At 46.5% G+C, this 27697-nt stretch overlaps 1 protein-coding gene across 1 annotated transcript; it reads left to right on the top strand.

Annotated features, from left to right (window-relative positions):
* Positions 1 to 602: 602 nt before the first annotated feature.
* LOC140454670 (beta-1,3-galactosyl-O-glycosyl-glycoprotein beta-1,6-N-acetylglucosaminyltransferase 3-like) lies at positions 603 to 15713 on the top strand. The gene is made up of 2 exons (XM_072549603.1): positions 603 to 1220; positions 15171 to 15713. The coding sequence occupies exons 1-2, from the start codon at positions 603 to 605 to the stop codon at positions 15705 to 15707; spliced, it is 1155 nt and encodes a 384-aa protein (XP_072405704.1). The 3' UTR covers positions 15708 to 15713.
* Positions 15714 to 27697: the final 11984 nt, after the last annotated feature.

Here is a 27697-nt window from a genome sequence, read left to right as displayed (position 1 = left end):
GACAGGGAGAGGGATAGGAGTCAGTGAGACAGAGAGAGAGAGCGAGGAGTTACAGAGGGACAGAAAGAGAGGAGGAACGAGAGAGGAGTTACTGAGGGAGAGGGATGAGTTAGTGGAGGAGAGGGATGACAAAGGGAGAAGGATTATAGAGGGAGAGGGGTTACAAAGGGGTCGCAGATAGAGGGAGAGGTGTTAAAGTGGGAGAGGAATTCCAGAGGGAGAGCAGTTCCGGGGGGAGAGGGAGTGAAAGTCAGAGTTATTCGTTGAATCTTGGGGAAAAGGAAAGACAAGAGTCTAACAAGGAGAGGGGACTGGCTGCTGCGACCTCTCCAGCAAATTGCAGTCACTCCTTCCCCACGGTCTAGTGAAGGCAGTGCTGCCCAGCACAGAGAGCATCCATTCTGCATTTGCCTATTGCCTGTAGGCTGGGGACACTGCCCTCTGGATTCGCTGTGCCCAATCTGAGCCAGTGTTGTGCCCGCTGGTCGTGCCTCAGATCAGCGCTGTGTGTGCTCAGTGTGGTCTTGTTGTGCCAATGGCTGCTGGTCCAGAGAGGAGGGTGCCGGCTGACCCTCAGGCTGGTGAAACCAGGCGCCAGTCCAATGCAGGAACACCTCCTGCTGGTCGAGGAGAACTCCACCTGCTGGCAGATCATTCAGGGGGACAGGCAGGAGGTGGAAAGGGCCCTCCTCAACTCCATTACTATCTCCCTCAAGCACCAGGCCGTCACTGAGGGAGATTATCTGAACATGACCCGAAATTGCAGATCGTTTGTGAGGGCCCGCAAGTATATCACTGTCCCCCTGAGCCCTGAGGAGGAACACTTCCCCTTGGCTTACTCCATGGTCATCCACCAGAGCATTGAGATGTTCGAGAGGCTTCTACGGAGCATTTACGCCCCACAGAATGTCTACTGTATCCACGTGGGCCGCAAATCCCCGAGTCAATTTCATGCGGCCGTTCGGGCCATCGTTTCGTGTTTCCACAATGTCTTTGTCGTAGCCAAGCTGGAGTGGGTCACCTATGCTGGCTGGAGCAGAGTTCAGGCAGATCTCAACTGCATGAAGGAGCTGCTGGAGAGCCCTGTCCCCTGGAGGTACTTCATCAACGTGTGTGGCCAAGACTTCCCCCTGAAGACCAATTGGGAGATAGACCGCAGCCTCAGAGCTCTGAACGGCTCCAACGTGATTGAGTCGGATCCTGCACCAGGGTTCAAAAAGGTAACCGCCTTCCTGTCTGCTGGGCCTCTCTCCATGCAAGTGTTTTCCATCCTCCCTCCCTCCATCATCTCTCTCTCTCTTTCTTCCAGTCCTTCACTCCCGACTGTACAAAGAGAGACAGGGTTGTTAAAATTGTTCAACTGCATGGAGGGAGGTTCAGAACGTACAAAGGAATAGAGAGGAGTTGGAGAGTTGAGCTGCAAACAGAGTAGAAGGGCAATTGATGTTTCAGGTCGGAAACTTTCATCAGAACCCAGGGAGAGGAAGGAGCTGCAGAAAAAATGGGGGTGTGGGGCTGCGGAAAGGTGGGTGGGATGGCGATTGGTGGATGCAGGGAGGAGGTGGCTGTGATTGGACAGTGGCGGGGGGGAGCAGATGGGTGGAAAGGAAGACGGTCAGGTGAAAGGGATGGCGTAGAAAGAGAGGGCTGGGCCTGGGATAAGGAGGGATATAGACTGATTACGAGAGTATACAGGAATGTAGGTAGGTTAAGAGTGGAGGAGAAAGTGAGGACTACAGATGCTGGAGATCAGAGACAAGAATGTGGCACTGGAAAAGCACAGCAGCTCAGGCAGTATCTGAAGAGCAGAAGAATCAATGTTTCGGATATAAGCCCTTCATCAGGAATGAGGCTTGTGGGCCAGGAGGCTGAGAGATGAGTGGGAAGGGTGTGGGGCTGGGGGTGGAAGGAAGCTGGAAAAGTGATAGACAGATGAAGGTATGTGGGGGGGGGGGTTGTGGAAGGTGGAGTGGACAGGTGGGAAGGAAGGTGGACCGGTCAGGCGGGTGGTGCTGTGTTGGAGGCTTGGGACTGTGATAAGTTGGGGTGGGGAAATGAGGTTACTAGTGAAATCAACAATGATCTGCCTGGTTGCAGGGTTCCAAGGTGGAATATCCAGGCGTCAGCTGGTAAGGGTTTGGTGATGGAGGAGGTCCAGAACCTGCATGCCCTAGGTGGGAGGGGGAGTTAAAGTGGTAAAAACAATGACTGCAGATGCTGGAAACCAGATTCTGGATTAGTGGACTTTTGCCCGAAACGTCGATTTCGAAACTCCTTGGATGCTGCCTGAACTGCTGTGCTCTTCCAGCACCACTAATCCAGAAGGGGGAAGTTAAAGTATTCAGCCAGAGGCGGTGGGGTTGGTTGGTGAGTGTGGGTGTCCCAGAGATGTTCTCTGAAACAATCCACAAGTCAGAGTTCTGTCTCCCCGATGTAGAGGAGACTACATCAGGTGCAACGGATGCAGTAGATGACATTGGTGGAGGTACAAGTATACTTCTGTCAGATGTGGAAGGATCCTTTGGAGCCTTGGACTGAGGTGAGGGGGAAGGTGTGGGTACAGGTTTTGCACTTCTTCCAGAGGACAGGGAAGGTGCCAGGAGGGGAGGGTGGGTTGGTAGGGGGTGTGATTCTGACAAGGTAGTTGCAGAGGGAATGGTCTCTGAAATGCAGATGGAGTGCAGAGGAAAATATGTCCTTAATGGTGCGGTCTGTTTGTAAGTGGCAGAAGTGGTGAAGGATAATGCAATGTATCCGGATGTTGGTGGGGTAGAAGGTGAGGACCAAGGGGTACTGTCTCTGTTGTGTTGGGAGGGGTGTGGTTTAAGGATGAAGGTACAGGAAATGGAGCAGATGCACTGGAGAGCATTGTCAACCATGTGGGAGAGGAAGTTGTAGTTTTTGAGGTAGGACACCATCTGGGATGTTCTGTGATGGAAGTGGTCCTCCTGGGAACAGATGCAGCAGAGGCAGAGAATAAGGGATAATGTTTTTACAGGGGTAGGGTGGGAGGAGGTGTATTCCAGGTAGCTGTGGGAGTTGGTGGGTTTGTAGTAGATGTCCGCGGTTAGTTGGTTGCCAGAGATGGAGAGGTCCAGGAAGGGGAAAGGTGTCAGAGATTGTCTGGGTGAATTTTAAAGAAGTAACAAAGAGGATTAATGAGGGCAGAGTAGTAGATGTCATCTATATGGACTTCAGTAAGGTATTCAACAAGGTTCCCCATGGGAGACTGATTAGCAAGGTTAGATCTCATGGAATACAGGGAGAACTAGCCATTTGGATACAGAACTGGCTCAAAAGGTAGAAGACAGACGGTGGTGGTGGAGGGTTGTTTTTCAGACTGGGGGCCTGTGACCAGTGGAGTGTCACAAGGATCGGTGCTGGGCCCTCTATTTTTTTGTCATTTACATAAATGATTTGGATGCGAGCATAAGAGGTACAGTTAGTAAGTTTGCACATGACACCAAAATTGAAGGTGTAGTGGACAGCGAAGAGGGTTACCTCAGATTACAACAAGATCTGGACCAGATGGGCTAATGGGCTGAGACATGGCAGATGGAGTTTAATTCAGATAAATGTGCGGTGCTGCATTTTGAGAAAGCAAATCTTAGCAGGACTTAAACATTTAATTGTCCTTGGGAGTGTTGCTGAACAAAGAAACCTTGGAGTGCAGGTTCCTAGCTCCTTGAAGCAGAGTTGCAGGTAGATAGGATAGTGAAGGCAGCGTTTGGTATATGCTCCTTTATTGATCAGAGTATGGAGTACAGGAGTTGGGAGGTCATTTGTGGCTGTACAGGACATTGGTTAGGCCCTGGTGTAATATTGCGTGCACTTCTGGTCTCCTTCCTATTGGAAAGATGTTGAAAGGATTCCAAAATGATTTACAAGGATGTTGCCAGGGTTGGAGATTTGTGCTAAAGGGAGATGTTGAATAGGCTGAGGCTGTTTTCCCTGGAGGATCAGAGGCTGAGGGGTGGCCTTATAGGAGGTTAACAAAATTATGAGGGGCATGGATAGGATAAATAGCCAAAGTCTTTTCCCTGGGGTCGGGGAGTCCAGAACTAGAGGGCATAGGTTTCGGGTGAGAGGGAAAAGATATAAAAGAGACCTGAGGGGCAACATTTTCATGGAGAATGTGGTATGTGTATGGAATGAGCTGCCAGAGGATGTGGTGGAGGCTGGTACAACTACAACATTTAAGAGGCATTTGGATGGGTATATGAATAGGAAGGGTTTGGAGGGATATAGGCCGGGTGCTGGCAGGTGGAACTAGATTGGGTCGGGATATCTGGTCGGCCTGGACAGATTGGACCGGTGATCTGTTTCCATGCTGTACATCTCTGTGACTGTAAATGGGTACTGCAGATGCTGGAGATTACAGTCAAGATTAGAGCAGTGTTGGAAAAGCACAGCAGGTCAGGCAGCATCCGAGGAGCAGGAAACCCCTACATCAGGAATAACTTCACAGAGGCCATTATCCAGTCACCAACTCACCATTTTGTTTACACATGGAGTCCTTGACACGGATCCAGCTTCCTCAGAGCCAGCTCAGAGTGAACAGAACATCTGATCATCCTGTTTATTTTTTTTCGGAAGCAGCCTCAGGAGTAGCAGTCGAAGTCGTCCCCATGTGTAGGTAGGCCCAGGCAGCAGCAGCAGGGGTGCAGGCGAGGTCCAGGCTTCAGTCGGAGGAGCAGTCCCAGACTGTAGCAGCAGTGGTGATAGTAGCTGCCTGTACAGCTGAGCACAGCTTCAAATTAACAGAAATAAGCAGAAAGAAACCCCAGAAAACAATCACAACAAACCATGAAAAAAAATTTGAAACTCCTTTTCAGTAGGAGGACACCAACAGCAGCACATAAGACACACTGAAGCTGTTTCGAAGTCAGTCTCCTCTCCTCGAGAGGATTGAAGAGTCCTTCATATGCTGATCCAGCTCCCCTAGAGCCAGCTCTCAGTGAGCAGATCCCTTGACATGCCTGTTTATTTTTCTTCCACTACCACCCGACAGCAGTCATGCTTATTTTTCCCTTGTACCCATGTCATGTGTGTAGGTGTCAGATGTAGTGAAAAACAACAAGTGTGTAAATCTTAATTTATATGGGAAATAGAACCCACTCACTTCAATAATTTCAGTGCAAGACAAGATCTGCAACAGCAGTATCATCTGATATACTCTTGCAAGAGTGGTATCTACAAGGAAGGCACACAGTACAAAACCTTAATACAATTCATTTCTCTTTCGCTCCTCCCACTACTCTAAACCCAGCGCCCATTCCTCTGGTTTATCTCTTGCCTTATCTGGCCTTGTGTGTAACAGTACAGGTTTTGCTTGGCCATTTCACCACATCCCTCTGTGGTCTATTGTTAGCGTATATCTACCTTCACTGCCATCTGCTTCCTTGCTTGCTAAAGCAACATTTCCTCTCATTCTTCGTCCACACGGAGCCTTATGACCTCTTGATTGTGGTTTTTGTTTTTGCAGAAGTGGGAAACAGATGCTTATAACTGTTTGTACAAGTATATCCAGCTTAACCTACACTCCCCTTCCTCTTTCATGATTCAGCTTTGTGATTTTCGCAGACAACATTTATAATTGCTCCTCACAATTTATATTCCATCACCAGGAAGAAAGGAAACAGACAGTCCTGTTTATTTATATTTTATTAAACAATTCACAGTTTATACAAACAATTACATTTACAGCTGTATACAGAGAAACAGCAATTTTACAAGGGAGGGGAATGACAAAGCCAAGCCCCAAACCCTGACATTCAACCAGTTTTCAGGGAAAGGAGGACAAACCTCAAATCCCAGTTTCAATCATTACGAACAGTAACAATGACATTCATACATATAAGACAGTCCAACTGTGTAAGAAACAGAGCATACAATACAGACCCCCAAAAAAACCAGCAAGCCTCCAGCCTCCACCCCCCACCCCCCCACCCAAATCCCTCCCACCTTCTGGCCGCTCTAAGGCAGCCCGCCCCTACGCGCCTTCCGGCTCTCAGTCCGGCCTGACACACCTTTCGACCACCTGTAGGACAGCCCATCCAGATTACCCCTTCTAAGGACGACTGCGCTCAGAATGGCCTACCCACCTACTGGCTCTAGGGGCAACTGGCATCAGGGTGGCCTACCCACCCTCTGGTTCTCGGGGTGACAGCTTTCAGGACGACCCATGAACGTCCCAGCTCACAGTAAGGCCTGCCAGACCCAGGGACACACAAGACAGTGCAGGTGATAAGCCCAACAAGAAACACAATAGTTAATTGTGAAAAAATGGAGTCCTTTCTGGTACACAGAGTCCAAATAGTGAGTCTTCAAAAAAAAATAGAGTTCTCAGGAACACAGTCCACTCCAGTTTACAACATGTGTTGTCAGAAATAGAGTCCACTGCTAAAAACAAGGTCTGCAACCAAGGTAAGAGTCCACTCCCAAAAGCAGCAAATGCACACCCCACAGCACACAGGTGTTCAGTCTCCATGGAGTCCTGGCACATCCTTGGAGAGCCAGGCCCACTCACAGGAACACAGTACATTGTAAAGGTGGTTAACTCACAGGGGTTTTGGTCCACTCCTGAAGGGAAGGTCTTCTCCTAAACTCCAGGATACAGCAAATGCTCACCTCCCAGCACACACACAGGTGTTCAATCTTCAGAGGCCCAGTCTCAGAGCTAGACCTCCCCACAGGAACAGCTCCTCTGGTAAAATGTATGTCTTCAAGGGCTCAGTCCAAACAGTGAGGACACATACAAAAAACAAAACTAGAGTCCAAGGGCTAAGCCCTACCACAAAATTAACATTGTCCTTTTCTCAAAAGTGAAGAAGAGTAACACACAGACTATAACCAGTCAGTGAAACAACAGTCCCCTAATGAGAACTGAGTTACACCTGAAACACAGTCTGTGCATCAGGAGTTTAACAATCAGTCCTCAGTAAAGGAATGCCAGTTAACAAACTGGCTAAATAATTCAGCCAGTTCAGGAATCAGGTTTCCCCCACACAAAAAACAAGCAGAAACCAACAGTAACACGCTGACTGTGACCCAGCCAGCACAGAGTCAGTCCCCTAAATCAAGAAGACCTCTGAATCTCCTGTTTATAAATTTTATGAAACAGTTACAAAACAATTTACAAAAACAGTTAACATTTACAACTGTATACAAGAGACAGCAATTTTACAAGGGAGAGGCGCATTCCCCTTTTTTTTATTTTATTAAACAAGTATCAAAAAAGAGGTTACAGCACAACAGTTAACATTTACAGCTGTATACAACAGCAATTTTACAAGGGAGAGGAGCAGCAAAGCTCGGCCCCAAACCCTACCATTCAACCAGTTGACAGGGAATTGAGGACAAACCACAAATCCCAGTTTCAAATATGAAAAGACAGCAACAATGACATTTATGCATAAGACAATCCTGTTACGTTAAAAAGTGCAGATAATGCAGACCCAGCAAGCCCCCATCCCTCCCAACTTCCGACCACTCTATAGCAGCCCCCCCCACGCGCCTTCCGGCTCTCGGTCCGCCCTGACACACCTTTCGACCACCTCTAAGACTGCCCGCCCCACTACCCACCTGGGGTGACAGCGCTGAGGACGGCTACCCACTTTCTGGGTCTCGGTCTGCCCCTACGTACCACCCACCCCGATGCGCCATCTGGCCAATGGCCATCCTGGCACACCTTTCGGCCACCTCTAGGACAGCCTGTCCCCTTCCCTGGGACGACAGCTTGCAGGGCAGCCCACAAGCCTTCTGGATCTCAGCCCGCCCCTACACGCTTTCTGGCTCTCGGCTGCTCTGATACAGCTTTCGACCACCTCTAGGACAGCCCATCCCGATTACCCCTTTTCAGGATGACGGTGCTCAGAATGGTCTACCCACCATCTAGCTCTCGGGGAGACTGTCATCAGGGTGGCCTACACACCCTCCGGCTTTCGGGACAGCCTACCAACCTTCAGGTTCACAGGATGGCCTACCCACTCGCCGGCTCTCGGGGTGACAGCTTTCAGGACAACCCACGAGCCTCCCAGCTCACAGTAAGACCTGCCAGACCCAGGGACATGCAAGACAGTGCAGGTGATAAGCCCAACAAACCATATGATAGTTAATTACCAACAAACAGAGTCCTTTCTAGTCCAGAGTCTATTAACACAGACATTTTTCTTCAAAATGTAGAGTCCATTTCCAGACCTGAGGGGTGGAGAGAATGCCACACAAGGCCTTGATGAGACCACATCAGAATCAGTCTGTACATTTTTCTCTCATTTAAAACATAAAATAATTACATTGACAGCAAGTTTCACCTGCCTTTTTCCCAGGGATGAAGGTTGAACAAATTGGCTTTTACACATTTAAGTTTGGAAATCTGAGAGATCTTTTTGAAATGTATAAATTTCTCTGAGGGGACATGATAAGGTAGTTGATGGGACATTGCTTTCTCTTGTAGGTTTGACAAGATGTTCTGTAGAATAAGATATCGTCAGAGTCCTACAGCACCGAAACATACCCTTTCGTCCAACTCACCCATGCCAACCAGGTATCCTAATTGGAACTAGTCCCCTTATCCTGTCTTTGGTCCATATCCCTCTAAACTTGTCCTATTTATGTCGTCTGTTAAATCTTGTAATTGTACCCACTACAACAATTCTTTTTGGCAACTTGCTCCGTATTTGCACCACCCTCAGGTTTCACCTTAAACCTATGCCCTTTGGGTTTGGACTCCCCCATCCTGGGGCTATTCACTTTTATTGATTTCCCCCACAATTTTATAAACCTCTATATGGTCACCCTTTACCCTCCAATACCCCAGTGAGAAAAGTCCTAGCCTATCTAGCCTCTCCTTATAACTAAAACCCTGCAGTCCTGGCAACATCTTTATAAATCTATTCTGCATCCTTTGCAGTTTAACAACCCCCTTCTAACAGCAGGGCGATCACAAATTTACCCAGTACTCCAAAAGTGGCCTCACCAATGCCTTGCAGAATTATTTTCCCCTGAGAGGGCTGTTGCACTGTGTAAATCTCTTCTGTATGAAGTTGTGAAGGCTGAGTTGATAAAGTTATGAAAGGGTGAGCAAGGTGACCTTTTTTTAAAAAAAGATAAGGACCCCGGGACAAACGATAGAAATGTGGAATTGAAATTGCAACCAGAAGAGCAGTGATCTTCTTGAATGGTGGAGCAGACTTGAAGGGACGAATGGCTGACTTATGCTATGATAGTGGTGGAGACAGGTTATGCCTTAGTTCAAATAAAGAGTAGGGAGTTTTCTGACCACTCAGCTAAGGGCTTTGGTGTCCCTCCTGATAACATGAACCTTGAAGTTAATCTCCCTCTGCGCCAGTCACAGAATTAAAGAATTCTTGCGGAAGGATGCCATTCAGCCCATCGTGTCTGCAATTATTCCACATCTAGTACCAATCTCCTGCATTTCCACATTCAGCTCTGGCAACATCTTGTAAATCTTTTCTGAACCTTTTCAAGTTTCACAACATCCTTCCTATAGCAGGGAGACCAGAAATGCATGCTGTATTCCAGAAATTGCCAAACCAATGTCCTGTTCAGCCACAGCATGACCTCCCAACTCCTACACACAACGCACTGACCAATAATGGCAAGTGTAGCAAACGACTTCTTCACTAACCTGTCTATCAGCGACTCCTTTTTCAAGAAACTATGAATCTGCATTCCACGATCCCTTGTTTCATCATCACTCCCCAGACTTTTCCATGAAGTGTATTATTCCTGCCCTGATTTGCCTTTCCAAAATGGAGCACCTCACATTTATCGACATTAAACTCCATCTGGCACTCCTCGGCCTATTATCCCATCTGATCAAGATCCCGTTGTACTCTGAGGTTGACTTGAAATATTACTCTGGATGTAGGTTTGCTTGTTGAGCTGGAAGGTTCATTTTCAGATGTTTTGTCACCATACTAGGCAACATCTTCAGCGAACCTTCCAACTCAGTGAGCAAAACCTACATCTGGAACCTCAACCTGAACTACAAACCTTCTCAAACCTTGCTGATATATTACTGTCATGTATAATCGAGTTACAGTAAAAAATGTTGTCTTATGTGCTTTACAGTCAGATATTGATAGGTTAAGTTGGCAAAAATGTTGGCAAATGGAGTGCAATGTGGGAAAATGTGAAATTGTTCATTTGGAAGGGAAATCAAAAGAATAGAATATTATTTAAATGGAGAAAGCTTCAGAAAGCTGCAACACAAAGGGACTTGGGGGAAGTAGTGAATGAAACATGGAAAGCTTGCACACGAGGGCAGCAGGTAATTGGGAACACTAATGGAATGTTGGACGAAAACAGAAATTTCTGGAGAGACTCAGCAGGTCGGATAGCATTCATAGAGAGAAAACAGAGTCAATGTTTCGAGTCTGGTGACCTTTCTTTAGAACTGAAGTGGAAGGTTTGCCCTTATTTGAAGGGGGGTTGGAGTATAAAAGTCAGGAAGTCTTACTGCAACTGTGCAAGGTGCTTGTGAGAGCACATCCGGAATACTGTGAGTACTTCTGGTCACCTTATTTCAGAAAACATGTTGTTTCATTGGAGGAAGTTAAGAGAATGTTCAGTGGGATGGCCCCATTATGGAGGGATTATCTTAAAAAACAAAAGGCTAAACAGGATTCTATTCACTGGAGTTTAGAAGAATGAGAGGTGACCCCATTGAAATGGACAGGATTAAGGGGCTTGACTGGGTAAATGCTGAAACGATGTTTCTCCTCATGGGAGAGTCCAGGTCCCGGGGGGGGAGGGCGGTACTGTCTCAGAATAAAGGGGCACCAGTTTGAGACTGAGATGAGGTGGAATTTCCTCTCTCAGAAGGTTGTGAATCTTTGGAATTCCTTGCCACAGAGAGCTGTCCTTGTATATATTTAAGGCTCAGATGGATAGATTCTTGCTCAGTTGGGGAATTAAACATTACGGGGATAGGGCAAGAACATGGACTTGAGGAATGTTGAATCAGCCACGATCCTAGTGAAGCTGGCTTGAGGGACCAAATGGCCGACTCCTGTCCCGACTTGTTAATGGTCTTACATTTACTGATGAACCTGTTCAAAGATGTTATCGCACAACTCTGGAACAGAAGCGACTTGAACCTGGGTCTCCGAGGCTCACACCGCATGGATCCTAGTTTACTTTATATCATGCACTTGACATTCATGCCGGTAGTTACGGCTGCAATTCGCACCTACCTGCTTTAGATCAAATGAATGAAGCAAAGCCAGTGCAGGTTTTCAAAAGGTAAGTCTCCAACCTCGCATCATGCATTGATGAAGTAGCTGAGAATTTGGATGCAGAGAATGTTGTCTGAACTGGATTCAATGAAGTGTTTCACTAGGCACTAGATAAAAATGGCTGAACAACAAAATTGACAACACAAGCCCTGATTCATGGATCTTGTTTTGGACGAGAGGTTGGTAGGTTGGTAGGTGAGAATGATCCACACAGCTGGGACATATAAACATCAAGACCCGGAGCAGGAGAAGATGATTTGGCCCTCCATGAGGCCCACCATACTATATGATCGTGGCTAATCCTCTATCTCAATGCCATACTAACACTTTCTCCCCATGCCTTTGATGCTTTTGAAACCTAAATATTTGTTAATCGCATTCTTGGAAATATTCAATGACTCAAACTCCACAGCTTCCTGTGGTACAGAATTCCATAACTTCACTATCCTGTAAGTTAAATGTTTCCGTTTCTCAGCCCTAAATAGACGACTGCTTTTATTCAATATGTCAGTGATATCAATCTTGGAGTATGTGGCAAAATACCCATATTCGGGGCAATGATAAACCTGGAGGATTGGCAAATGGTGAGGATGATGTGAATTGTCCAGAGTCACCACAGTGAACAGACAGCATCCAGTCAGAGGTGAATACAGAAGAGTGTAAGGTGATATGTTTTGGGAGAAGGATGTGGAGAGGTAATACAAATGTAATGGCACAATCGTAAAGAGTGCGCAGGATTAGAGGGATCTGGCAATAAACATTCATCGACATTAGAAGATGGGGGAGGCCATAAGAGGGTAGAAAAGCAGAAGGCTTCATAAATAGAGGCATTGATGCCAATAAATGGTTGAGTTATGCTGCATGTCGAATTGGTTTAGCCCCAGTTGGATTGTTGTGGTCATTTCCGGTGACTATAAAACGATGTGAGGGCCCTTAGGACAGGGAATGATTTCGCAGAATGGTGCCAGGATTTAAGTTGGATAGCACAGTTGGAAAGGTCAACGATGCTCCCATTGGAACAAAGGAGATTGGGGTGAGGTTTATTCAATGGGTACGGGGTGAGCACTCGGTAATGAAGACAAGGAAATATACTTCACTGTTCACCAATTGTACAAGTGCAATGGAATGCAGATGTAAGATTTTGGGTTAGAGGCATGGTGGGGAGATCTGAGGAATTGAAATGCAAATGAAGCCTAAACTACATTTGTATGAGATGATGGCAAGTTCCGATGTAAGTTGGAAAAATAAAATCTGCTCCCATATATACAAGGAACAAGAGTAGGCCATTGGCCCTTTTGATCCTGTTCCACCATCCACATTCCTGCATACCATCTATCCTCCCCTTGGTAACCAAGGATCCATATCTCCCATGCATGATGCCACAAGGACCGAGGATAAAAGATATCTTTTGACACAATGTAAATAAAGTGCCTTGTGTCTTGCGGAAGGGGTGGCACGGTGGCTCAGTGGTTAGCACTGTTGCCTCACAGCGCCAAAGACCTGGGTTCGATTCCAGCCTTGGGCGACTGTCTGTGTGGAGTTTGCACATTCTCCCCATGTCTGCGTGGGTTTTCTCCGGGTGCTCTGGTTTCCTGCCACAATCCACAAAGATGTGCAGGCCAGGTAGATTTGTCGTGCTAAATTGCCCATAGTGTTCGGGTACATTAGTCAAGGGTAAATATTGGGTAGGATAATGGGTGTGGATGGGTTGCTCTTCAGAGGATTGGTGTGGACTTGTTGGGCCAAATGGCCTGTTTCCGTACTGTAGAGAATCTAATGTGTGGTGTCCTTCACTCTGAGGGAGGAGCTTTGGATTCAAGTCCTACTCCAGGAGCTGATGGCCATAGGAAGGTGTCTTCATTGCTTTTGTGAGACACTCAAGGGTATGGGCCAAGTGCGACAAAATGGGATGAGAATAGTTCGAAGCTGGTCTTTGAGACCAGTGCAGACACGATGGGCTGAAGGGCAACTGATTATTTTGGTGCTCTAAACCTCAATAACCAGAGAGCATGGAGTCACAGCATCATACAGTATGGAACAGACCCTTCAGTTCAACCAGTCTGCGCTGATCAGTCATCCTAATCTGACCTAGTCCCATTTGCCAGCCTTTAGCACATATCTCTCTCACCTATTCCTATTCATGTCCACATCTAGATGCCTTTTAAATATAGTCATTGTACCAGCCGCCTCCACCACCTCTTGGTAGCTCATTCCAGGCACACATCACCCACTGCGTGAAAAAGTAACCCCTCAGGTCTTTCCCCTCTCAACTTAAACCTATGCTTCTAGTTTTGGACTCCCCCACCCTTGGGAAAAGACCTTTAGCTATACAACCGACCTGGAAGGAATCAAAATGGGGCAAGAACAGAAAAGGAGGTCAGCTAAACAATTCTAAGCAGCAACAGAAAAGTGCAGCCAGGCATGTAAGCAAGCTAGCTTACTGAAACTTGCTCCCATTAAGTGAGAAGGCAGGAAGACCGAAACAACACTCAACAGGTGTTGTAGAAGTTTAAGGTCAATGATCTAATGCTAAACGTCACGTACCTAGATCAGGATCTGATTGATCAGTTGTGTTGCTAAGGCTTGAAATCAAAATGCAATTCGTGAAAGGGGAACGCTGATTTGTGTGTAAAAGTGTGATTGCAACTGCCTGATTCAGACTCTCCAGGCAAGGGTGGGCTTTGACCCGGCTGGTTGAGTCTTCTTGCATGTATGTGATAAAGCAAGCTGTGTGAAGTGTACTATCATCTGGCTGATCATTTCAACATCTATCCATGCTTCTCCTGATTTTATGAACTTCTGTAAGGATACCCTAATGCGTCTGACCCTCCAGGGAAAATAGCCCTAGCCTATTCAACCTCTTACTGTAGCTCAAGCCCTCCAATCTCGGCAACATCCTGGTAAATCTTTTCTGCACCCTCTCAAGTTTAACAACATCCTTTCTTTCGAAGGGCGACCAGAATTGTATGCAGTATTTTAAAAGTGGCCTCACCAATGTCCTCTACAGACAATAGATCACATTTGGTAATGGCAAAGGCATATCAGAGATAATCAAAGATACTCCTACTTATAGACAATAGGTGCAGGAGTAGGCCATTCAGCCCTTCGAGCCAGTATCACCATTCATTATGATCATGGCTAATCATCCACAATCAGTATCCTGTTCCTGCCTCATCCCAATAACCCTTGATTCCACTATCTTTCAGAGCTCTGTCCATCTCTGTTACAGCTGCAACATTACATCCCAACTCCTATACTCAATGCCCTAACCAATGAAGGTAAAGGTATCAAACACCTACTTCACCACCCTGTCTATCTGCAATGCAACTTTCAAAGATCTATATCCCTGCACACCATGTCCTTCTCTCTAAGGCAAAAGCTCTGTGTTCAAGTCCCACTCCAGGAGTTGATGACCACAGGAAAGTGTCTCCATTGCACTGGTGAGGCATGAAAGGCAATGTTCCCAGTGCTGGAAAATGAGACTGGAGTAGCAAGGAGCCTGTTTTGCCAGCGCAGACACGGTGGGCTGAAGGATCTATTTTTCTGGTGCTCTCAACCTTTATAACCAGAGGGCACAGCTTGAAGCCAGATCCAGTGGGAGAGCTTGAGGATGAGTTTTATGTTTGCTCAGCGAATGAGCATTGGGAGATGGTTTGGGAGGCAGGGATATGGGGAAATTGGCAGATGACTGGCACTAGGCAATAGGAGTGAGAAAGGCCTGAGGGGCTGAATGGCCTTGTTCTCCACTGTAAGGTGAGTAACTGAGAGAAGGAGTGTGCATGGATCTTGCTGGAACTGGGGCGAGGAGAGTGCAGAGGAGTTGGGGAGGGAAAAAGCCATAGGTGAAGTTGAAAAGCTATCATTTCTGCTTTCTCATCTCTCTCACTCTCTCTTGCACTTGCCTTTTAGAAATGTTGGCAATACCACCACGATACCCTCGACCAAGTCGTCTTGACGGCGCAACTCAAAGACCAGCTGAACATCAGCCCCTCCATCTTCGTGGGCAGCGCCTACTTCATGGCCTCCAGAGAGTTTGTTGGCCATGTGTTTGACAGTGCCGAGATCCAGGCCTTCCTCAAGTGGTCGGAGGATACCTACAGCCCGGACGAGCATGTGTGGGCTACCCTGCACAGAATGCCCAATGTACCAAGCTCCATCCCATACACCCAAGCAGCCACCAGGACACTTGGCCGGACAGTAAAGTGGTCCTTTGAGGCTGGTGATGTTGCGAGGGGTGCCCTATACCCTCCCTGCACGGGAAGGTATCGCCACTTGGTTTGTGTGTATGGGGCAGGAGATCTACATTGGGTGGTCCGTCAGAGATGTTTCTTTGCAAATAAGTTTGACCCCAACATGGATAACACGGCAGTTCAGTGCATGGAGGAATATCTCCGAAACAGGACACTTGGTAAAACTGGGGCTGGGTTAGAGGTTGGGACAGAGTAAACCTCGGTGATGGTGGTAGGGGTGGTGGGTGAGACATTGGAAACACTGAGAGACTGGGCACTGTGAAACTGGGCACTGTGAGACTGTATAGTATAACACTGGCTGCTGTGGAGGCCAGGCACAGTGAGACTGCATGCTATAACATGGCCACTGGAACACAAGACAATGTAAGGCTGGGCACGATAGTGTTGGGCACTGTGGAGATTGGATACCTTAATACTATTCACTGTAACACTGGGTGCTGTGAGACTTAGCACTGTAACATTAGTCACTGTAAGAGTCAAAATGTGTGGTGCTGGAAAAGCACGGCAGGTTAGGCAGCATCCGAGGAGCAGGAGAACCGATATTTCAGGTATAAGCCCTTCATCAGGAATGTGGGGGAGTAAGGGTGTTGAGAGATAAATAGAGTGAGGGTGGGGCTTTTGGGGAAGGTAGCTGGGAAGGTGCTCAGTAAATCCAGCTTGGGGGGGGGGTGATTGTGATTGGTCGGTGGGGAAGGTCGAACATATAGTTTGGAAGGAAGATGGACAGGTCAAAAGGGGAGAGCCGACTTGGAGGGTTAGATCTGTGATGAGGTTGGGGGAGAGGAGAGATTTGGAAACTAGTGATGTCAATGTTGATGCCATGTGGTTGAGGGTCCCAAGGCAGAAGATGATGTGTTCTTCCTCCAGTCGTCAGATAGCTTGGATTTGGTGGTGCAGGAAGTATCATTGTGGAGTGGGAGGGGGAGTTGAAGCGGTTGGTCACAGGTCGATGGGGTTACTTGTGCCCAGTCTCACAGGGACACATCCACCAATAATACTCAACACTGCACGAGTGGACACTGCATTACTGGAACACTGCACGAGTGGACACTGCATTACTGGAACACTGCACGAGTAGGCATTGCATTACTGGAACACTGCACGAGTGGACACTGTATTACTGGAACACTACACGAGTGGGCACTGTACAGCTGGACACTGCAAGACCTGTGTTGTGACCATCACTATTTTTTTTATTTTTCTCATTTTGGTTTGGAACTGAGTCCAAATTGAGAATTGAACTTTGAACAGTGGCTAGTTCTTCTTTAAAAAAAAACTGGACAGACAAAAGACTGATGTTTGCTGTGTGGATCTGGCCAGGAAAGGTAATGCAGGTGAATTACTGCTCTCTGAACACAGCAGACGCTTCAGCACAGAGATGTAGTTCTGCTCAGGGACTGACAGCTGGATGGATATTGAATGGGTCAGTCAGTAAGAGGAATGCTGCCAGGCAGGTAATCACAGAGAATGGTGAGAAAGAAAGAAAAAACCATGAGTGACCTCGCTCTGACTGGATTTTGGGCTTGGAGGAAGTGCTTCTTTGGAAGTTGCTGGACTGGTCTGATCTTCTTTTTGGTTTGACTTTGTCTAGTTATTTCCCCAGTTGTTAACTTGTTAAAAGATCTGAGATGAGAATGTGAGTCTTTGGGAATGAGTATTAGTCTCCACAGTTCTGCAGAATTTGTTCGCATTGACTGGTGACTTTAAATTCAAACATGGTGTACAGTTCTTGTGCCTGTAATACAACCCAGCATCAAAGGATTTCATGATGGCCTATTATTTATCATTGAAACTGTTATCAACTGGCAAATTAAAATTTTAAACAAGTTTATCTCTTAACTGTCTGCTGGTGTGCGAATTGGGGGGGGGGGGTGCATGGGTTTATGATCATCTGTGTTCTGCATAGTGACATAAACAGAAATTAACAATTTATTAAGTTATAAACTTGACATCCAAGATCTGTTATTTGTAAATTCTGGTTAGGAACAATTGAACGATTTTGTGGGTCATTGAATGGTTGAATGTCACTGTGTTGCAAATCCAGTGATCGGGAGGTTGGTTTTGGTTCAGCTTCATTTTTCTGTATCACTCCGGACACCATACCTCCAGGCACAATAACTCTGGACACTGTCACTCTGGTTACAACACTGTCACTCTGGACACTATCACTGGATACTTTGAGATCAGACTGTGACATTGGACAGTGTAATGCTAGACACTGCGATGTCAGATGTTTTAACTATAGACACTAACACTGGAAATAGTGACACTGGATATCATTTGGATGCAGATAAAAAAGGAAAACAGTCAAAAAGAAAACAAATGAGATAGAATCTACTTGGAGAAATGGGAACTAAATGGGACTGAGTGAAACTGATTATGGCTGTTTAATGAACAGAAATCAGAACACTGCAATGATGTCCACATTTAATTGAGGGTCTCGGCGTGGATTGTATAAAGAATATCAGATATGCAGGAGTGCTTTTCAGACTGGAATCTAATCGAGGGGTTCAGGGTGGTTTCTGTACAAATGACGGAAGCTGACCTATGTGTGTGAATGTCCCGAGTTAGTCTAACATCCATGGATTGTTTAATGGAGCTTGCTTCATACTTCAAGGACTCAGACATCTCCATTTTATCCGTCTCCCACCAAAATTGACAGGGCAATGACAGCAGAAGCTATACAAAGAGAAATGTTGTCTCTGTAATGCCACATGTAATGCCATCTGTATACATCCAGGGCAGGAACAATCCTGGGATTGATAAGAGTAAATCTCCCTCCACTCCATCCTCATCAAACACTCCCAGGACAGGGACAGAATGGTGTTAGGTACAGAGGAAGAACTCACCATGACATTGTTCCCATCATTGTTCCTTTGGCTATGGGTTTGAAATGCCATCCCCACACTGTCATTGACTATAGATCTGTCTCTGAATTTTGTTTCATCATTTAAGATGTATTCAGCCAGGTGAGCCCTCACAGCTCTCTCTCCCTCATAGGCATAGACAGTGTGTCTGTCTCTCCTCTTCTGTCTCCCTATTTCTCTCCCTGTGTGTCTCTCTCTCTCTTTGCCTCTCACTTCTCTGCCTCCCTCCCTCATCTCTGCTTTCTGTGGTTTTTCTGTGGGTTCGTGACACCATTGCGATGTTAAGAGAGACTGTACTATGAATGTCACAGTGTTTGCTGTGCCCTGGAGGGTGGAGGACTAGCTGGTGGGCAGTAAACAAGGTCATTTCCAGCTTGGTGAGCTAGTACCACCCCAGCCTCAAATTTACCTGGACCGTCTCAGAATCCTTCCTCCCCTTCCTAGACATCTCCATTTCTATCTCGGGCGACCAACTCAACATAGACATTTACAACAAACCGACTGACTCCCACAGCTACCTAGACTACACCTCCTCCCACCCTGCCCCCTGTAAAAACGCCATCCCATATTCCCAATTCCTTCGCCTCCGCTTCATCTGCTCCCAGGAGGACCAATTCCACTACCGAACAGCCCAAATGGCCTCCTTCTTCAAAGACCGCAATTTCCCCTCCAACGTAGTCGACGATGCTCTACACCGCATCTCCTCCACTTCCCGTACCTCCACCCTTGAACCCTGTCCCTCCAATCGCCACCACTGGTCCTCACCTTCCACCCCACCAACCTCCGGATACATCGTCATTTCCGCCACCTCCAAACAGACCCCACCACCAGGGATATATTTCCCTCCCACCCCTATCAGCGTTCTGGAGAGACCACTCCCTCCACAACTCCCTCGTCAGGTCCACACCCCCCACCAACCCAACCTCCACTCCCGGCACTTTCCCCTGCAACCGCAAGAAGTGCAAAACTTGCGCCCATATCTGCCCCCTCACTTCCCTCCAAGACCTCAATGGATCCTTCCATATCCATTGCAAATTCACCTGCACCTCCACACACATCATTTACTGTATCCGCTGCACCCGATGTGGTCTCCTCTACATTGGGGAGATAGGCCGCCTACTTGCGGAACGTTTCAGAGAACACCTCTGGGACACCCGCACCAACCAACCCAACCACCCCGTGACTGAACACTTTAACACCCCCTCCCACTCCACGAAGTTCATACAGGTCCTTGGACTCCTCCATCGCCAGTCCTTGGCCACACGATGCCTGGAGGAAGAGCGCCTCATCTTCCACCTAGGAACTCTCCAACCACATGGGATGAATGTAGATTTATCCAGCTGCCTCATTTCCCTCCCCGTACCTTATCTCAGTCCCAACCCCCGGATTCAGCACCGCCCTCTTGACCTGCAATCTTCTTCCTGACCTCTCCGCCCCCACCCCCTCTCCGGCCTATCACCCTCACCCTCACCTCCTTCCACCTATCGTATTCCCAGCGCCCTTCCACCAAATTCCCCCCCCACCTTTTATCTCAGCCCACTTAGCACACTAGCCTCATTCCTGAAGAAGGGCTTATGACCAAAACGTCGATTCTTCTGCTCCTCAGATGCTGCCTGGCCTGCTGCGCTTTTCCAACACCACACTTTTCAACTCTGGTCTCCAGCATCTGCAGTCCTCACTTTCTCCGAGTTAGTACCCAGTGGGGCTGCCTGAAGGGTCACTGCTAAAGACACAGACACTTACAATTGATAACAATGAGTAGCTGAAGGGAACAATGTTTCCAGGTTCACTGAAAAGACTTACAGTGGGTGGGAGAGAAAGCTGTGGGGACGACCAAAGATATGGGCAACTTCATTGAGTGAGGAAGGAATTAGCAAATGGAATATAATGTGCAGCAGATATTTCCAAGCTAACTTAGTGACTGATTAAAATTCCCATTCCTTGCCCAGTCCATCCTTCTCCACCCAAAGGTGATTTGTCCCTGTGGGACAGCAGTGTAGGTCAAACTGCGGGATATGAAGATGGGAACTGTGAAGTGTTCCCAGTCTGAGCCACAACATGAGGAGCACAAGGATTGAGATGATTATTCTGTCGTGGAAGGTGAATGAGTTTTGGAAACAGGGTCCCTGTGATTGACAACACTATAAACCTGGCAGCATCCAGAACCAAAGTAAGGCATCAGAGGAATCACAGATGGAAGTGGGAAGGGACTGGGCAAGGGCAGAAAAAATCGAGTCAATGTTCTGGGGACATGAGTTTGAATCCTATCGTGGCAGATGGTGGGAATTGAATTCAATTTCAGGGGAAAAGGATGGAGTCTCCCCATTAAAACATTGTTGTGAAAACCCGTCTGATACATGAACGTGCTTTAGGTAAGGAAATTTGCCATTTAACCTGGCCTGGCTTACATGTGACTCCAGACCCACAGCAATGTGCTTGACCTTTACCTTCTAGGCAATTGGGGATGGAAAATAATGCCGGCCCAAACAATGATGTTCCCATTTGTGAACAAATTTAAATAAAGTTCTCCAGCTCTGGTACCCTCCTGTGCCAACTCTCCAAAATTGATGAATTCTTTGGCAATGCAGTTCAGTTCAGTTCAGTTCCCAGTTCAACGTTTAGCTCAATTAACAGGGTTTGTGTAGCTCTAATTTTAATGTTTGCTTTAATGATTAATTGCATTAGGTACTTATCTGTGATCGTCACTCAACTTGTCGAAGATCATAGAATCCCTACACTGCAGAAAGAGACCATTTGGCCCATTGAGTTTGCATCGACCCTCCACAACCCAGGCCCTGGTCATGACACGGGCTGCTTCAGGCACAGCCAACTCCATTTTCAGCTTGTCTTTCTCCCTCCCTCACAACTATTCATCCCTTTGTCTGCCAGATTGCTCTTCTCTCTCTCTTTCTGGGCTCCATCTATTGGAGGACTGGACACAAGTAAGTTGTTCTCTCTTACTGGTTCCCTTCATGCGAGTTTCAGGTCTAATCTGGTTGACAATGTCCTTCACGAAGTGACGAATTTGGTCCCTAGTGCTGCTACTGCAAATTTGATGCTCCCCAGTCAGAATCTGTTCTCCATCCTTGCCATTTGAAGCACGTCTTTGAGGTGGTGTTTAAAGGGCAATCAACATTTAGGAGTGAAGTGATGTAATAATCAGCAAAAACAACCCAGACCATGTCTGTCTTGCTACCAGTTGTTAGGAAGAAGTACTTTACTGTGTTGCCAATTTCAATGTCGAAGCTGAAACTGAATAGTATTCCTGTTTTCATTCCTCACTCATGTCTGAAACATACATCTTTAACCCTACATTATATATCAGTCAGAACTATTTAATGTCTCCTGAAAACACTTCTGGGCCAGACCAGATAAGATTCCCGGATTCCCTTTGGTGAAGGACATGAGTGAAGCAGATGTGTATTTACAGCAATTGGTGTTTGGTTCTGCAATGGGACTATGAAACTAACTTTCAATTCCAGATGGATTAATTATTTGAGATTAAATTCTGCCAATTGCTGGTATTTATATCCTGGGTCACTGCAGCACAAGTCCAATGAGGTTCCTCCAGTCCAACTACATCACAATTTACATTATTCCCCAAATATCAACACCTTAGTTTCCTACAGCACTGTCTGTGCAGCAGCTCATTTGATTCTTCTTCCCCACCACTTACACCCATTTATTACTGTGTAGCTGCTACAGTTTGATTTCAAAATGTGTGCATTTCAGTTGGAAAAATACAAATGATTCTGTAATTTTAACTTTATTAATTGGTTGGTTATTAATCATTTATTTCATTCTTAGATTATGGAGTAATCAGTTCATTTCAGATGGAAAGATCATTGAGATAATGCAGGGCTGGCATCTGAGTATTTGTGTGATCAAAGGATCAAGCAGCTGCCAACTATTTGGACTCTATATTACAGTGTGGTGCATTTCTCTCACCTCTATAAAGGATAAAGCAAAACACATGAGACATTACATTGACTCAAGAAAAGCAACTCCTGGAATTCTGAAATAAAATGGGAGTGATGTTGAGTCTTCCTTGTTTCAACAAGACTCAGTGGAAAATTTCAGTAGCAGCTGGTGAGCGTTGGGGTGTGGGTGACAGCCTCAAGCAGAGGGACATGGAGCTGTGATTGTGAAGGTTTTATAGAATCCTAGAGGTCTACAGCATGGAAACAGGCTTTTCAGCCCAATTTGACGATGCCACTCAGTTTTCACTGTTAAATAGTCCCATTTGGCTGTGTTTGGCCCATATACCCTCCCCCCCACCCCACCCCCCCAACCCCACCTCCCCCCCACCCCCCCAGTTGTCCCTCACCCCCAGAGAATATGGATAAAGGGGACTCAGTAATAGCAATGCCACTGAATTTCATGATAAAATGGTGAAACTTAACAATAAGTCTCTATACAGAAAGTAATCCTTCATGTCGAGGAAAGAGCAGTAATGAGGTGAGGTGATGTAATGCACATGTGCAGGACAAACAAGACAAGGAAATACACGATGAACAATAGGACCCTGGGAAGCATTGACAATTAGAGAGATTTGGGGGGAATGTACACCAGTCTCTGAAGGTAGATAAAGAATGGAGATAATATACTTGCTTTTATTAGCCTGACATCTTGTTTCTGTCCTTGGGATTTTCACTTGCGATCTCTTCCTCTCTTGAACTCTCTTTCTCTCATTCCCTCCCTCTGACTGTCACTATCTCATTCTCTGTCTGTTGGTTCTTCTCTTTTTCTCTCAATGCATTTTCTCTCCCTCTTTCTCCCTAGGCCCTCTGCTCTGTCCCAGCGGTGGGGAAGGGGGATTGGGAAGGTTTGGACTTAGTGCCAAAAGTTGCTGTACAGTTAATGCAGTAGGATACACATTTCCCCTGTCTCTCCCTGGTTTTACCCTCACGGCTGTCCAAACCGGGCCAGGGGGTGGAGGGATGAGTGGAAGGGGCATAAAGTACCTTTCTCATTGAGTGTGTGATCGGTTGGCTGCAGACTGGAATCTTGCTGTGCATTACAGCAGTCAGTCAAAAGACCAGTTAGTCTCTGAACATATTCACCATATCCTTCAGCCCAGGGGTTGTGAGTCTGTGAGGGGAGGCGGAGTAGCCATGCCCCTGAGTTCTTTAGCGGAGGAATGGGAAGCAAGGAGGTGGTGGGAGAGAGCCAGGGAGAGGGGGAGTGTTTGATGGGGCTTGAGGGGGGAAGGGACTGTTTTAGGAGAAAGAGAGATGGAGGGGTGAGATGACAAAGAGGCAGAGTATGAGACAGGGTGGAAGAGTGGTCTCCCCACGTAGGGGAGTAACAATGCCATTCGGGGCAATGCCTGAGTAGCTGGACAGCACCAGGATCATTTAATGGGGGGTGTGGGAGGAGAATGGGGGGTTGTTGGTGGTTGTGGTGGTAGGGAGGCATAATGGGCTGAAAGGATTATCTGTGTGATGTGAAGCTTCCATAATTCTGGAACTGGGATCTTGCTGTGCACAAAAGCAGTCAGCTACAGGCCAGTTAGTCCAGGCAAACTCATTAATCTCTGCGCCAGGGAGTGGGCTCAGCATGATATGGGGGACAGCAAAATATTTGTGAGGGTACACATTTGGTTAGAAATATATTTGTGAGGGCAAAATAATTGGGGAAGGGCAAACATTTGGGAGGGGAGTAAAATGGGAACAGAATAGGGGGATGCAATATTGTGTGGGCACTTTCAGATCAAAGAGAAAAAGACAGGGTGAAAGAGAAAATGAGAGAAAGAGACAGAGGGAGTAAGTGACAGAGAGAAGAGAGGAAGAGTGGGGATGAAGAAACAGGAACAGAGAGAGAACAGAGAGATCGAGGAAGAGGAAAGCAAGCGAAGAACAGAGACAGAGAGAGCTAGAGAATCTCAGAGAGGGAGAGAGAGAATGGCAGAGGGAGAGATAGGGAAGAGAGAGAGAAAGAGAAAGATGGAGACAGAGAGAAAGAGAAGGACAGTGAGAGGGAGATAGAAAGAGGGAGGCAGACAAAAGGACAGACAGAGAGAGAAGAGAAAAGATCAGACAGGGACAAACAGAAGTTAAGACATGGACAGACTGAAGTGGTGATACTCATATTCCAGTTAGTCCCAGCTCTCTTGGTGGTGTCTCATATTCCCTCTCTCCCATGGGGTTTGCTTCAGCCTGGGAATGTATCAGTGTGTTGTATATTTGTGAGTAATCTCGGTGTCTGTGTCTCTGTCCAATGGGAATGTCTTTTGTTTTGGGGGTTAATTCCCTCTCTCTCTTGTGTTTAAAATGATCCCCTCTGCTGAACACCCCGTGCCACTGCACAAGCATCAACAGCATTTCCTTCGAGTGAACGTTTTTGGAATTGAAGTAACAGGTTGTTATTCCATCAAAAAGTCTGATCCACTGCATTACTCCTTTGATGTAAAACATGCTACCCTGACATATACAATGTACTGGGGGAATGTTCAGCTCAGTGTTGTTGTTACTGCAAACATTTATAAACTTTCAATTGTTAGCTGGCAATAACAAGTCCCTTCAATATTACCTTACTCCCATCCTGATATACTTTCCAACGATCAATAACCACAAAGCAGTCTGGGGTTATTTAGCACCTAAATGTGATCTTCAATAAATCACCTCACTTTCACACAGTGATTCAAACAACATGAAAAAATGACAAATAAAAACTGGAAGAACTGCGGATGTTGTAAATCAAAAACAAAAACAAAAGTTGCTGGAAAAGCTCAGCAGGTCTGGCAGCATTGGCGGAGAGAAATCAGAGGTAATATTTCAATTTACGTGGCCCTACCTCAGAACTGTCATCCAAACAGGAGCTGAACATACTAAACTGCCCTATGTGAGGTCAGTTCCCTGAATAGCCATCCCCAACCAGCAAAGGGTCTACTCATGAACAACTACCCATAAAGTGAACACAGGCGAGTAGTCATTCCCACTCACCTCCTTTCCAATCATCCAGAATGCAAGAAAGATGCAATAAAAATTCTAAGAAGCAGATTGGCTAAAATTGCCCAGCAAGATCTTGAACTGACTTGTACTACGGCAATTATAACAGTTGGAATTTATATATCTATATATCTGCCTCTGTGGTGTGAATCACCATCACTGCTTGGACAGACATCCCATGTGACAATCGGTGCAATGATGTCCCACACCATGAAGCAAAGAGCATCTTGTAAATCACAGTTGACAGATGATTCATATTCTTTTAGCAGTGTGCTGCTGATGGACTATGAATCAACTGGTGATCCATTTAGAGTTTCCAACCGACGAGTCTCTCAATGTTGAATTTCAGTTCAACTGGAGGGCACAACAGACAGAAAGCACTGCAGATGCTGGAGATTAAAATGAAAGAGTGTGGTGCTGGAAAAGCGCAGCAGGTCAGGCAGCATCAAAAGGAGAAGGAGAATCGACGTTTCGGGCATAAGCCCTTCTTCAGGAATGAGGAGGGTGTGCCAAGCAGGACTGAGAAAAGGGGGAGGGGAAATGAGGAAGCTGGAGAAACCCTCCAACCACCAGGGATGAATGCAGATTTCTCCAGCTTCCTCATTTCCCCTCCCCCCACCTTTTCTCAGTCCCAACCCTCAGACTCAGCACCGCCTTCTTGATCTGCAATCTTCTTCCCAACCTCTTCGCCCACACCCCCTCTCCAGCCTATCACCCTCACCTGAACCTCCTTCCATCTATCGCATTCCCAAACGCTCCCTCCCCCAATTCCCTCCTCCCTACCTTTTATCTTAGCCTGCTTGGCACACCCTCCTCATTCTTGAAGAAGGGCTTATGCCTGAAACGTCGAATCTCCTTCTCCTTTGATGCTGCCTGACCTGCTGCGCTTTTCCAGCAACACATTTTTAAATTCAGTTTTGCAACCCATTTAGGAAATTCTATCTGTGAATGAGCACTCTGGTTTAGAGCCAAAAGCTGATGCGGACCACAACAACTGCTAGAACTCACACTAGGTAATACTTTCTTAAAACAAATACAAAGAAAAACAGGAACAAATTCAGATCCTTATCCTCAGAATTCTCAAATGACAGAATCACATCGAACAGAAGAGGCCCTTTGGACCATCATGTTTATCCCACCAAAATGACACTAAATCTACAACAGTCCCACTTTCCAGCACTTGCCAACCACCCAGTCAATATTTGTGTCATCACTGACTTACTTAGTATCCCCAACCACCCCCTCTCCCACCCCCCAACGACACACACATTCACCCACATACATGAACACACATATGCAGACATACACACACTCACTCACATACACCACACACACACACACACACACACACTCTTTATTATCATTTACGAATATCACAAACAATAAAAGATCCAAAATTGATCCCACTGGATACCAGTCTCCAATTACACTAACAGCCTTCTTTCAGCTTTGCCTCTGCTTCCTCAGACTGAGTCAATTTGCTAATTTATTCTGAATTCCATGTGTTTTTACATTTGTTGTTAATCTCCTCAATGTGGCTTTGGGACAGTTCAGTGACTCAGTGCTTTGCACTGCTGCCTCGCAGCACCAGGGCCCTGGGTTCGATTCCAGACTTGGGTGACTGTCTGTGTGGAGTTTACACATTCTCCCTGTGTCTGTGCAGGTTTCCTCTGGGTGCTTGTTTTACTCCCACAGTCCGAAGGTGTGCAGGTTAGGTGAATTGGCCATGCTAAATTGCCCATAGAGATAGGTGCATTAGGCAGGGGTAAAGGTAGGGGAATGGGTCCGGATGGATTAACCTTTGGAGGGTGAGTGTGGACTTGTTGGCCTGCATGGCCTGTTTCTATACTGTAGGGAATTGAATATAATCTTGTCAAAGGCTTTGCTAAAATCCATATAAACTACATCAATTGCCCTACTCTCATCCAAAGACCTGGTCACTTCCTCGAAAATTTTCACCACACTTGTGATGCATTTTGTCCCTCTGACAAAACCACGCTAACAAAAAAGAACAAAGAAAATTACAACACAGGAACAGGCCTTTCAGCCCTCCAAGCCTCTGCTGATCCGGAACCTCAATTAAAATCCATCGCCTATTTTCCAATGATCTGTATCCCTCTGTCCCCTGGCCATTCATGTAGCTGTCGAGATACATCTTAAGCAACGCTATCATATCCATCTCTACCTCCTCCCTGTGTAAAGAACTTTCCACGCATATTTCACTTAACCCTTTCCCATCTCACCTTGAACTTGTGACACCTAGTAATTAAGTCCCCCACACTGGTAAAAAAAAAGCTTCTTGCTATCCACCCTGTCTATACCTCTCATGGTTTTGACCTCAGTCAGGAAACTCCACTCAAACTCCATCT

The sequence above is a fragment of the Chiloscyllium punctatum genome, chromosome 29 (assembly GCF_047496795.1).
Source record: "Chiloscyllium punctatum isolate Juve2018m chromosome 29, sChiPun1.3, whole genome shotgun sequence".
Taxonomy (NCBI): Eukaryota; Metazoa; Chordata; class Chondrichthyes; order Orectolobiformes; family Hemiscylliidae; genus Chiloscyllium; species Chiloscyllium punctatum.
The sequence above is the reverse complement of the archived record's forward strand: the minus strand, read 5'-3'. Positions and strand labels throughout refer to the sequence as shown.